Source organism: Molossus molossus, unplaced genomic scaffold (genome assembly GCF_014108415.1).
Source record: "Molossus molossus isolate mMolMol1 unplaced genomic scaffold, mMolMol1.p scaffold_m16_p_2, whole genome shotgun sequence".
NCBI lineage: Eukaryota > Metazoa > Chordata > Mammalia > Chiroptera > Molossidae > Molossus > Molossus molossus.
The window spans coordinates 127,396,847-127,410,981 of NW_023425355.1; the positions used below are offsets into that span (position 1 = coordinate 127,396,847).

At 39.9% G+C, this 14,135-nt stretch overlaps 1 protein-coding gene across 1 annotated transcript; it reads left to right on the forward strand.

Moving 5' to 3' along the window:
* The first annotated feature begins 11,635 nt into the window (after nt 1-11,635).
* Nucleotides 11,636-13,522, forward strand: LOC118635509 (DDB1- and CUL4-associated factor 8-like). Its single transcript, XM_036270164.1, has 2 exons — nt 11,636-13,295; nt 13,416-13,522. The coding sequence occupies exons 1-2, from the start codon at nt 11,636-11,638 to the stop codon at nt 13,520-13,522; spliced, it is 1,767 nt and encodes a 588-aa protein (XP_036126057.1).
* The last annotated feature ends 613 nt before the right edge of the window (nt 13,523-14,135 follow it).

Consider the following 14,135-nt stretch of genomic DNA (forward strand, 5'->3'; position numbering starts at 1 on the left):
CCAAAAAGATTGATTATTATTACGAAACAATATTAAATTGTTCATTTACCACACTGACAATAAAAAGTATCAAACAAATATAGGTTAGCAAAACTTTAGTTCTTAAGACTGAGAACATTGTTAAGTAATCAAGAACCTGATTAAGACAATATGACAGAAATATCTTAAAAATGCATAGAATCTTTGCTTTCTAGACAAATACAGGATTTTCCCCCCTAAACAGACTGAAAAAGAACCAAACTAATTCTATATTAGCTTCACTTTTTTATTTAAATTCATTTACTTAATTAAATTTATTATAATATTATTCAGCTTAACCATGTATAAAATTTCCTCTTAAGGTTTCTCTTCACAAACCTCTACAATCTTCCTAGTCACTTTAGTTTGCCTCTTCTTAACTCAACCAGTAATAACCAACTTCAGAACAACCCATTTTCTTCAAAAAATTATCTCCATATTTGATACCTTCTATTATTAAAAACATACAGTTTCTATCCAACTTAATTAGAATTCCTAACTCTTAGAAATCTTGATTTCTAGTGACAACTGAAAGTAAATAATTAACATTTTTTTGATTGACAAATTTATTAATACATTTTATAACTTCTAGAAAGAAACAGGTTCTTTCTTTGGCAAATACACTTGCAATTTCAAGAGACATACTTCAATAATTAAAATACAAAACGCATTCATTAACAGATCCAAATTTGTTTTCCAGCTTCTCTGTAATAAGAAGCCAAAAGTAGGTACACTTAGATCAATGTTTTGGTATTTCATATTATTTCAAAATATCTAGCTATTCAATAATTTTTATCATTTATCTTAACAGTAAAATGCTCTAAAGTTTCAAGTTACCAACAGACTTTAGAAATCTATGTTAAGGTATATATATAACATACAATATAATTACTACTTAAAAGGCTTATCAAAAACCTTTCATTTCCCAGCCGGTGTGGCTCACGTGCTGAGGTTTCGGGCCTGATCCTCAGTGGGGGGCATGCAGGAGGCAGCCAATCGATGTTCCTTCTCACTGATACTTCTATCTCTCTCCCTCTCCCTTCCTCTCTCTTTCTCCCTCTAAAAATCAAAAAAGAAAATAATTTAAAAAAAACTTTCATTTTAGTTATAACTATTTATTAGTTCATAGTAATTCTATGAGATTTCAAATTTTTACCCAATCTATTTTCTTAACAAATTTTGAAACAGAGCTAAATAACATGAACTTATTTTTGTAAACTGAGGTAAAACAAACAGATCTATTTTATGTCAATAACTTTAAAAACATCAACCAAACTTAAAACAGCTTGAATATCACATATTTTCCCAGACCATATGATCCTGAAAAACATTCGGGATTGTATTTATTTCTTAATTTATAAAAGTATTTTAATTAGTTTAAACCAATAAAATATTACAACCTAGTTATATCATCTGGAGGCAAATAAAACACAGACAAACACACATATCACAAACAGATCAAACACATAAACAGAATTATTAATAACTGTAGACAAGACAAATTTGCCCTTGACAACTTTTAAGGAGGCTAAAGAATGGCCATGGCAGGTATTAGGCCTGAGTGACTTTAGCCACTTGTATTTTTAAAAGTGCCAGTTTTTTTTCTTCAGTTAACTCAGTCTCACACTATATTGGGCTGAATTTATATTTCTGATTACCCAGCAGGAAGACCTGTTGGGACTTTCAAAATATTCTTATCAAACTTCGACAAATCAACTTCCAGTTTTGCTAAATTTTTATCAGTTATTAAATCCTTTAAAATCTGTTCAAATATACCAATTCTCATATTTTACCTCAATAACTTTCAAAATTTTCTACCTTATAAGGAAATCTCTTGATTTTTCCTTTTGCTGTTTTAAAATTCTCTTGTTAATTAACCCATTTAGCATCTATAAAACCCAAAAAGCTAAATAGCAAATTCAAAAGTCTCACGACTAGCTTCATTCTATACATCTATTTTTTTTTAATGCAAAACCATTGTACTTCCAATGTCTTGATTTTTTTCAATATCTACAAATATCTGAAACTAGGAAGAAGTCTGAGTAGACTTTGATTTTTTTCTAATTTTTGTCCTTCCATCTTATTAATGGCCAGTTATATCAATAAGAGAGCTCTCTAAAATTTTTCAATGTATACATTTTTTTTCAATTCAAAACATCAAGCATCTAGTCAGTGACAGTAAGATTTTGTAACACTCAACAAATAAGACCTTTAGAACTTAACCAAAGAAGCAAAAAGTCTTCCACAAACGGTGCAAAGGATGCAGCCCTCCCTCAAAGATCAGAGTTCACCTCAAAGAAATCAGAGAAAGCACAGACCTTCTTTAAATAGGTAGTCATGATGGCGGGTGCATACGGTATCTCCAGTTCCCCACAAAATGTGAGACTGCCAGCCACAAACTTGCTAATTTGTGGTACAGGGCAGGCAGTACTAAAATGGAACTTTCCGGCAATAACAAGAAAGGAAGACTTAGACAACAAAGGCCCCTTATGGGCTGGGGCTCCTTATGGCAAACTCCCCTGAGAGCTGGCAGAGCCGGACAAAGAGACACTTTGAACCCCAATCTATTAGACTGGCCACCAGGTGTATCCCGGTAAGTGCACCTTTCAAATGGTGGAGACCATAGTCACAAGCTAAGCTCTTAGTACACAGAACAAGAAGGAAGGAAAAACCTCATCCAGTTTTTACATAAAGACTCACAGAAAAATTTTTCTGGACAGACGCAGGTCTGGAAAGAACTGCTTAACTCCCTAACCTGTGAGATTGGTTCAAACAATAGGCTTTTAGAGAGTATATGGTTATGTTCTACCCCTGTGGTATTTCCTTTTTATAACAAAATGACATAAAAGACATGGACAAAGAACAACAAAATAATGTCTAGGAGGAAAGGATTAGTAAAAAAATACAATAAAATCAAACAAAAACCCAAGAGTCCCTAAGATCAAGAAGCTAGCTTTACAAATATTTTCTCCTGCCAATGTAAATTTAGAAAAGAGAAAAGGTTCTCAACACTTTCAACTTCCACTAAACCCCACAGACAAGAGAGCAGAAATACCAAAATGGTAAAATGCTTACTGATTCTGCCAACTGTAGCCAGACATCCATGATCTCTCACCTGCAGTGGTCCAGGGTGCTAGCAGTGTCCTAGATAGTGAATTCTCCTGGCTGGATTGCCAAATTTTGGGGGCTAATAAGATATTAATACTTTTCCACCCACCTTCTAAATTATTTTAGCTGGGCTAATAACCAAATTAACAGAGACAGATTAACAAGAGACTATCAAAGTTTAACACCTGCTCCTGGGGAACTCACAGGGGCATGAAAATTCTCAACACAATTAGGCAACATTAGTCATTTGAGACATTTATGGACAAAGGAGATAGGTGGGAGAAATGGGGTCTTAGATTTCAGAAGTGAGAATGGACAATTTACAGGTAGTTGAAGGATAAAACATACACAGCAGGAAAATCTTTGCCAGTTTACTCAGAAACAACAGGAAACTGGGTGTACATAGTTGACAGGCACCTTCCTGAAGCTCTCCTATTTCATATGAATTCGTATTAGGTCAAAGTGTCATCCTAAAATCTTCCTGAAGCAGGTTTCTCTGGTTGAGGTTTTTGAGCAGGAAAGGGGGTGAGTCAAAGGTTCTTTCTGAGTCTTTTATTTCTTAACACCTTAAAATGAATATCCCAAAAAGTACCTTTAGCCTGTCAGAATTTGTGTGCATTCAAGATCTTAGGATGTTCTCTTCAGCCTAATTTGAATTAAGTATGCTAAATAAGAGAACTTCAGGCAAGCGCCTGTTGCCTAGATACCATTTGTGTCCCAATGTTTCAGAGTCATCTAGCAAGAAATTTCCTGCTATGTGTAGTCCCTACCTCTTCCACTACCTATAAATTGCCTATCAGCACTTATGAAATCTAATACTCCGTCCCCCCCTTCTTTCTTTGTCCAAAAATGTTTTAGATGCCCAGTGATGCCTCAACATATTACTTGCATAATCTTTATTTTCAATTCCATGGTGTCTATTTAACGAATTGTGAACTATGGAAATCCATTCTTGCTGATAGGCATACTTGTAAATGTGTCATCAACCCTAGTTGGGGCTTCGGATGTGGGAGGATGGTGACAGAAGATTCAGTCAGTGTCTTTGAATAAGTCAAATGCTGTGTCTCCCACTTTCTCTCACACATATACATTGAGAGAAAGGTCAGCAGATTCCTTTGCAGAGTGGCGGGGGTAATTCATCTACCCACATTATGGATGGACCATAGAAGTAGTGACTTTGAAAACAAGCCACTGTGCAACAGGCACATTGGGTTGACAACACATCAGCATCCACTGATAGAATCGGAAATTTAGGACCAAAAAAGTCCAAGAATTCTGATTAAACATTTAAAATACTAAGACATTAAAAATAAACACTGAAACATCAAAAGTATTCGAAACAAACACTAAAATCTTAAAGCACTGGAAACAGACACTGAAATAAACTGAGATCTTGGCTTAACAGGATAAGACACAACATAACCTTAAAATGGCCTAAGTGATCAGAGAGGCTCAAATCCCATAAGCACCTGAAATTCATCACATGCAAAATGAAACCAGAAATGACCCCTTCAAGCCTCGCCCCATCCTATCCTTCCTCTTCTTCCTGAACCAGAGTCACATAAGGTAGGTAACCGAAATAAGGGTGTGCCTTACCTCTCTTTCACAGTCGTTATCCAGTAAGTCGGTCAACAGCATTTCCATTGAGTCAACAGTGAATTCCATACATCTCTTGAATCTGCTCCACCTGTGTTGCCAGTGCTGTTAAGTTCAAGACTAGACCATCATTTATCGGCAATATTCTCATAGCCACATAGTTGGTTCTTTCATTTGTTTTCAACAAACCTTAACTTGGTGCCTACTCTGTACTCTCTACCAACAGCTGTGGCTATACAGATGAAGCAAAAGCACTACTTACTTCCAAAGAACTTCTTCTTGAGTAGAGGAAACTAGATACATTTAAAAAAAAAAAAAAAGTATCAATGGTACTATATACATGTTTGCAAAAGAGTCCTTCCAGACAGAAAGGAAGTGATTGTTGGAACTTAGTTTCCAAACATCTAACCTTGCCTCTATCCAACTTATTTTCCACCTTGAGAGTAATTATAAAATGCAAATCCAATCCTTGCTTCAATTATTGAAGTATCTATGTATCGCCGTCTGGATAAAATCCCACTTGTTCTCTATATGTCTTCATAAGAAACCAGCAGTTCTGAAAGTGTGCTTGGGGACCCATGGGGAGGGATAGGGATCCCTGAGATCCTTTTTGTGGGCCTGAAAGGTCAAAATGGTGTTAGTGATCATCTCTTAAAATGTCGTGTGCCTTTTTTCACCCTCATTCTCTCACAAATGTACAGGCGAGTTTTCCAGACACCGCATAACTTGAGGTATTGCAGCAGATTGCTTGAAGGAGCAGATAGGAGAATCCAGATGTCTTCTATTAAACCAGATAATAAAGAAATATGCAGTATTGCAAAATTAAATTTGTTTTGTTTTGGAAAAATTACCGTTTAGAAAATATATTATTTATGTTAACATGTAATGGGTTTATTATTCTTTTTCAAAACAATTTAATAATATATTTAAATATTTCTCGGCTTTAATTGCTAGGGTGGCAAACAACAGTAGATGCAAATCATATCAATACCAGAACTTTGGGATTCTCAATAATTTTTAAGACTGCCAAGGGTGGGGTCCTGAGACCAACAAGTTTAAGAACTGCTGCAATAAAGTATCACAAGTTACCGGCTGGCCTTGTCTCAGACTGCTGTTTTCACGTACTCTGGGCTCCAAGCATACAGAGGCTTACCATTTTCCAGAATGCATCACGCTGTCCCCTCCCTGCCGTCACAGGCCACATGTTAATCTGGGATTGCTTCCCACCCTGCCTGACCCCACACAGAAAAGGGACTGAGGCTGAATGAGGGCGAGGCAGAAGAGTGTGGGCATGCATCTCCCAGGACCCAGAGGCGGATTCCTGTTGGGTGGCTCTGTGCTGCTCTGTTCTTCCTCCTTCCATGTTATTATGCTCGGACATTTTTCCTGGACCCATCTAAGCTCCATGTCTACCCCCAAAGAGTCTCTCCTGCCATTCTACTTTCACAGGGCCCTCTGTTAGTAATTCAAATAGCATACATATTGCTATTTCAATTACTTGTTCATAAAGAAAATTGTTCTCGAATATAGAGCATATATATATTTTTTTCTCTTTTCATTCCGATTGGCATCCTGAAGTTTCTGGGCTTCCTAGAAATTTGAATAGGTGTTTCTAAAATCTAGAAAGCACATTTAAATGTAAGTTTTGCCCACCCCTTATGAAATGTTCACAGAAAACTTTCTACTAATCTTAGCATGCACTTCACTTCATGATAATGACTGGTTTACGAGTCTGTCTTCCTCACTGGGGTGTTATTTCTATGAAGGCAGAAAACGAGACAAGCCCATTACATGAGGGAGGTAATATGGCGTTTTAGAAAGCATTCTCCTGCATTCCCAAACCCACTGAGGCAATCAGAAGACCCCTCTTTGAATGCCACTTCCAGAATCAGGCTGCCATACTACTGGCCTGCAAGAGTAATTATAGTAGGTATAGAGAAAGACAAATACTGTGTAATTTCACTTACAAGTGGAATCCAAAAAAACAAAAACAAAACAAACAAACAAAACAAAACAAAACAAAAAAAAACCAGACCAAATGAACAAACAAAACAGAAACAGACCCATTAGCTGTAGAGAAGAGGCTCATGGCTACCAAAGGGAGGCGGTTGGGGGATGGGGAAAATGAAAATCAGGGTAATAGTTTCAAAGCCACTGTATTAGTCAGTTTTAAACCATTCTAATCGACAAAGGCAGATGGCTCCAACTCCAGTCCTTTTAAAAAGGTAGTTATAGTAATGTCCTGAGATATTCAAGTGGCTCTGGAAGGTTTCTTCTAAAAAAATATCTCTCCAAGACTAGGAAGTTCCTCTTAGATTAAGGAAATAGCTTCTGGGAAAATTAAGCTTATCAGTCAGCCATGTCTTAGAGTGAATTACTTTACTCTTTTAATCAAATTGCTTTTGCTTTAATAGCTTGGGTACAGATTATAGTGTTCTGGGTCATCCTGTCCTCCTAAGCTTCATATATACTTACAGGCCATAAGGTAGTGAAGCAAAAATGAACTACTTCCTGTCTGGTTGAATACACTTGCTGATCACAGCAAAAGTTGACTCCAGTGGGACCTCCAATCCACTGACCCTATCAAATTTGTCCTCTATCTTCCCCTATTGTCCTTAATTCCCTTTTTTATAGTTAAATTCATGGTTCCTTCTTATAAAAATTTCATTATGTAGAACGTAAGCTCCCTTGCCCCGAAACTCTCCATTATCCTCAACTAGCAAAAGAATTTGGATTTTGGTTGAATCCGGGAATTTACCTACTCCACTCCTGTCTTCAAATCAGAAATAGAGACAGACAACTAACCACGCTGTCTCATTTTAAAAATATGTTTTTATTGACGTTTTAGAGAGAGAGGAAGGGAGAGAGGGATAGGAACGTCGAAGTGAGAGAGTTGGGATGGCGCTCAATCCACTCAGCCACACTGGCCCGGCTGTCTCATTTTACTTTTATTGTTTACACCCACAAGTGGACCCTCTCTGCTTCTAGGTAACAATTCTCCATTCCCCTATTGGACTCGTGCTCCCACTCACTGAGTTGACTATTCCACACCTTCTGCCTCAAAACTCCAGCACGGCTTCCTTCTTCCTCATTCCTAGTTGATAGCCTTCCTTCTTTTTTCACTAGGAAAGTGGAAGCAGTTAGAAGAGAATATGCGCATTCTTCCACCAGCTACTCTAGCAAGCTACTTGCCTCTGTGCTAAATATTTTGTCTGTCCTCCTCTTACAATTCCTCTACCTATGCACTGAGTGCTATACCTTCCACCTATTTAACACATTCTTCCCCAAAACTTCTATCTCCCCTGCCTTTATTACTGAATCATTGTCACTAGCCTATAACACCAAGTGGTAGTCCAGATTTAAAAAAGGATTATTTGACTGCATTTTCCCTTCTGATAGGAACTGCATTGCATCTGTAGCTCTCCTTGGGTAGTGTGGACATTTTAATAACATTAAGTGTTCCAACCCATGGACACCGGGTGTGTGTCCATTTATTTGTGTCTTCTTTAGTTACTTTCATTAACGCTTGGTAGTTTCTACTATACAAGTCTTTTATTCCTTGGTTAATTGTATTCTTAAGCATTTTATTGTTTTTGGTGCTATTGTATATGGAATGGTGTTCTTAATTTCCTTTTGAAAAATACATTGTTATTTACTCTGAATCCAAAGCTAGACAAAGACACTACAAGAAACCTACAGGCCAATATTCCTGATTAATATACATGCAAAAGTCATCAACCAAAAAAAGAAAATAGCAATCCAAATTCAGTAGCACATTGAAACGACAACACACCATGACCATTTGGGCTCTGTCCCTGGGATGCAAGGATGGTTCAACATAAGCAAATCAAAGTGATACACCATTTTAATAGCATGAAGGATAAAAATCACACAATCATCACAATACATGGCAGAAATATTGACAAAAGTCAATACCCTTTCATGATAAAAATTCTTAACAAACAAGGTATAGAAGGAATTTACCTGGACATAGTAAAGGCCACATATGACAATCCTACAGCTAACATCATGCTAAACAGTGAAAAACTGAAGGCTTTTCTTTCTTCTTTTATTCCTAAGATCTGGAAAAAAGGCAAGGATGCCTTCCCTTGATGCTTCTATTCAACGCAGTACGAGAACTCCTAGCCAGAGGAATTAGGCAAGAAAAATCATAAATAAATAAATAAATAAATAAATAAATATAAATAAATAATAAATAAATAATAAATGGCATCCGAATTGGAAAAGGAGAAGTGAAAGTAACTGCTTGCAGATGACATTTTCATATATATGGCTAACTGCAAAGGCTACACACACCCCACACACACACCTGTTAGAACTAGATACATTCAGTAAAGTTCCAGGATACAAAATTCTACCTTCTTCACATGACTCAGTGGGAAGTACCAGCAGGAGAGCAGAGGGAGGAGAATAAATCTGGGAACTTTGACTCCCTGGCTCCCTTCCTATGAGTTGCTGAGGGAGGACTACTGGTAGCTCCTGTCAGGTCAGACTCTCCACACTGCCCTTTCTACCTCAGGCTTTTGTTAACTGCTCTCCTTCTTCCCTGCCTTTAAGCCTAGAAGGATAGTATATTCCTGTTTGTTATAGCCCTGAAGTCCTGACCTTTCCCTTGTGATGTCCCTACAGACTTCTCTCATCTTTGTACAAATCTCACTTATGAACTGCTTCAAAGTGCCCACGTGATAAGCATTTCTTGCAAGTGTCCTCACTAATCCACCTCACACTCACATTCAACTTATGAGTAAATGTTATAATTTCCACTTTCAAAATATATTCCAAACCTAACCATTTTTCACCACCTGTACTATCCTCATCCTAGTCTAAGCCACCGTAACTTCTCACCTGGATTACAGCAATAGTTTAGTACTTCTGCTATCTCTTCCTACCCCATTCTACTCTTCACACAGCAGCCAGTGTCTTCTTTTTAAAAAGGAAGTCTGATAACGTCATGCCCCTGCACACAAGCTTCCAAAGGCCTTCCACTACACACAGTGAAATAAAAAGTAAAAGGCCACATAACGGTCCTGGCCAGTTTGGCTCAGCAGTTAGAGTGTCGGCCTGTGGACCAAAGGGTCGTGGGTTCCATTCCCACTCAAGGGCACGTACCTGGGTTGCAGCTTCCATCCCTGGCCCCGTTTTTGGTCAAGTGGAGGCAACCAATGAATGTGTCTCTCTCACATCAATGTTTCTCTCTCTCTCTCTGTCTCCCCCCCCCCCCCGCCCTTCCACTCTATCTGAAAAAATAAATCAATGGGAAAATATCTTTGGGTGAGGATTAACAAAAAAATAAAAATAAAATAAAAAATATTCCTGGTAATAGAGAAAACTACGAAGATCTGCCTAAAAACGAAATTATCGCTTATTCTCGTCTCATTTGTGGTTTTACTCACCATTGTGTCATGATTCACTCCTATTGTTGTCTTTAATTTTCATTCATTGAGCCTGACTTTTGTACATTATTCCATTTTAGAAATCTATGCTGATTTCCGGGTCATCCATGTTACTCTTGATAGGCTTTCAGGTGGTTTTCAGGTTGCTGTACTGTTCTTTACAAGTCACTATGAATATTCTTTTACGTGTCTTTCCCTTGCTATTAGGCTTGGAACCCTTCTCTCTCTTTAGAAGACTGTATACTTCAGTGTTTAATCAACTTTACATTGATCTTGCAATTACTCTGAGGGAAGTCTTGTTTTCCGCATTCTTAGTCAGCAGTTTACTGTAGCCCTTCGAAAATTTACTGACATCACCCTGGATAATTCATTTGGAAAAGCTCTGAAGTTAACGCGGCAATCACAATAAACTATCTCCGAAGAGCACTCTCTTCTGAAAAGCCCCCACGCCCAAGTCTCCTACCAGTTTGGGGATTTATTTAAACTATTTTGATAGTTTTATAACATCACACAGAAGAACTTCCTTCCTTGACATTATGTTTGTGGTCCCTAAGAATCTAAAACTGAACGAATTCCAAATAAATACATAGAATCTCAGGTGGCAAAAGGAAAAAAAAATGGTGCTTGTATTTAAAATTGGTGAGGCACTTACTCATTTCAATGTCTACGTGAAATTGACCAGGTTATTTCGGCCTCGATTACACTGGTGGAGTACAGTTCACATCTCACTAAAAAAGCCTGGCAGGTACAACAAATAACAATAGAGGGCGCACAGTTAAATTTGCATTAGAAGCAAATAATGAATATCTTGAGTGAAAGTCATGTCTAATGCAGTATTTGGGGTCTACTCATACCGAAAAATATTCATTTTTAAATCTCAAATGCAATTAACTAGGCATTGTGTATTTTGTCTGTCAACCCTATGGCTTTTCTACCAATTAGGGCTCTCAAGGTTTTCCCTTAAGCGGTTTGATTTGCTGAAGATACTGTTTGTATTTCAAGAACTCTCTAGGTTGTGGGCCTTAGCAATCTTTCATTGCATTTCATAACAGTACATTATCTTCAAGCAAAGCACTGAGAGTGTTAGGGTAAGTATTCTTCCTGAGGAGGATCGGTTTTGTTGCTGGTTCTCTAATAAGAATGTTTCCCAAAGTGCAATATGTTTCCATCTTCAAAAGAACAGCAAACACAGAGGCTGACAGTGCGAGAGAGTTGCGGGGGAGGAGCGGGACTCTGGGCCTGGAAAACTCTGCGCAGTCCAGAAATACCGCGGGAAGGCTAGATGGAAAGAAGCCTTTTGAACCTCCTCAGCTCCCATAGTGCAACCACATCAACTGGACATCTCCGCTCCCACTTTGGCTTTGGCAAAATGGCGTCTAGCCCTTAGGCCTACTGTCTTCTCTGCGGGCCTGTTGCCATCCAGGGCTGGAAGGCTCCCTTCTCCAGGCTTCTAGGCTGACTCTCCCCACCACAGCTGGTCTACAGTTAGCATCCTCGAGATGTCTGGCAAGGGGCACGGCACAGATGGCCCAGAGGACCAGTTGGAAGCTGAGGCCAGGATGGCGACATCCCCGGATCTCAATTTGACAGCTCAACCTCCAGTGAGCTTGATATTGACCAGAGATGGTGACGGTACCAGGGACGGCAGTGTTCCCACCCTTGGCAGCACAGAAAATCAAGGCGCAGACACAGAAGGTGTAAACGTCGCCTCTGAAATCCTGGAAGACGATGCGGAAGACACAGTCCTTTACTGCGGCTTCGGGCTCGGAGAGGAAGGAGAGGAGGATGAGGAAGAAGCAGCAGAAGAACAGCATCAGGTACAGGGCAGTGAGACCAACCCTAACCAGCATGTATCAGATGAGGATCGGGCCCTGGAGGACTGGGTGTCTTCAGAGACAACTGCCCTGCCCCCCCCTCGCTGGCATGCCCTTACTGCACTTCGAGATCGGCAGCTGGGTTCAAGTGCCCGCTTTGTATATGAGGCCTGTGGAGCAAGGGTCTTTGTGCAGCGTTTCCGCCTGCAGTATGGGCTTGAAGGCCATAGCGGTTGTGTCAATAGTGTTCACTTTAACCAGTGTGGCACCCGGCTGGCCAGCAGCAGTGATGACCTTACAGTGATAGTTTGGGATTGGGTGCATCAGCGGCCAGTCCGCACCTTTAACACAGGTCACAGAAATAACGTCTTTCAGGCCAAGTTCCTTCCCAACTGTGGCGATTCCACCCTGGCCACATGTGCCCGTGATGGGCAGGTACGGGTAGCACAGCTACCTGCTCTGCCACATAGCAGGGTCTCCAAGCGTGTGGCCCAGCATAGGGGAGCCTGCCACAAGTTGGCTCTGGAGCCAGACTGCCCTTTTAGGTTCCTAACCTCGGGTGAGGATGCAGTTGTCTTTGCCATTGACCTCAGACAAGACCGTCCTGCTTCAAAAGTGGTGGTAACAAGAGAGAATGAGCGGAAAGTGGGGCTGTATACAATCTTTGTGAATCCTGCCAATACTTACCAGTTTGCTGTGGGTGGAAGAGACCAGTTTGTAAGAATTTATGACCAGAGGAAAATTGATGAGAGTGACAATAACGGAGTACTCAAGAAATTCTGTCCTCATCACCTGGTCAACTGTGATGCCCAAGCATTCATCACCTGCCTCGTGTACAGCCACGATGGCACAGAGCTCCTGGCCAGTTACAATGATGAAGATATTTACCTCTTCAACGCCTCTCACTGTGATGGAGCCCAATATGTTAAGCGATATAAGGGGCACAGAAATAATGCCATAGTCAAAGGCGTCAATTTCTATGGCCCCAGAAGTGAGTTTGTGGTGAGCGGAAGTGATTGTGGGCACATCTTCTTCTGGGAGAAGTCATCCTGTCAGATCGTTCAGTTCTTGGAGGGGGACAGGGCAGGTAACGTAAACTGTCTTGAGCCCCATCCTTACCTACCTGTGATGGCGACCAGTGGCCTAGACCATGATCCCAAGATCTGGGCACCCACAGCTAAAGCGACCACCAAGCTTATTGGGTTAAAGAACGTGATTAAGAAGAACAAGCAGGAACGAGATGGAGAGGGCTTGGGCCACAGTGACCTGTTTGACAGTCATATGCTTTCCTTCCTCATGTACCACTTCACACGCAGAAGTCATCCCCTTCATCCCCGTCATCGCCGTTTCAGGGTAGCTCCTGGAGCTGGAGTCATGGATGCAGAGTTGGCAGGTCCTGGAGCTGGGGTCCTGGATGCAGAGTTGGCAGGTCCTGGAGCTGGGGTCATGGCTGCTGAGATGGCAGCTCCTGGAGCTGGAGTCGTGGAGGTGGAGTCAGATGAGTCTTCCAGTGACTCAGATGAATCCGAGGAGGAAGAAGAGCAAGACCGTGTGCAGTGCCTGCCATCCTGAATGCCCGATACTTGCTCCAGCTAGATGTCACCTCAGTAGGCTGGACTTTAAGTTTGAAATTCAGTTTAACCAACAGATTTGCCTTTTGTGTGTTTTGTGTTTTGTTTTTTTATTTTATTTTATTTTCCACAATAAAAAACTCCTTTCATCTCTTTCCTGTACCTTTCTTCCTTCCTTCCTTTCACACATTCTTCCTCCCTCATTCTTTTCCTCTCGGTTTCTTCACTCCTCTTGCTTTATCCATTGTTTCTATGTGAACATATACGCAATATATTTATACCTCTTTTTCTTTTTTCTCTTATGGCTGACCTCTAAAGGTTCCTATTTCTGGTGAAAATATTAATAGCCCTACTGAATCTATCTTCTCCTTTCTGAGCATCTGAAAACTAGCACCTTTCCTTCATCTTTAGCAGTATATTACTGAGTTCTTCAGTTGAGCTACATTTTTTTAGAAATGTGTTTTTCTTTACGAATAAGTAAAAACAGCGTATGCTCACACAGAGAGAGAAAAGAAAATGGGGCAAACGGTGGTTAGATAAATTCCTAGGAAGGTGATTTATCTGTCTAGAATCGATAACGTTGGGTTGTCCCCAATTTCTGAATCCATATCTTA

What these genes read in the sequence shown, in the direction of transcription:
- LOC118635509 (XM_036270164.1), top strand. Translation starts at nt 11,636, where the DNA reads ATGTCTGGCAAGGGGCACGGCACAGATGGCCCAGAGGACCAGTTGGAA. An exon ending in CCTTCATCCCCGTCATCGCC is followed by an intron (nt 13,296 to 13,415) that starts GTTTCAGGGTAG and finishes CTGAGATGGCAG; the next exon opens with CTCCTGGAGCTGGAGTCGTG.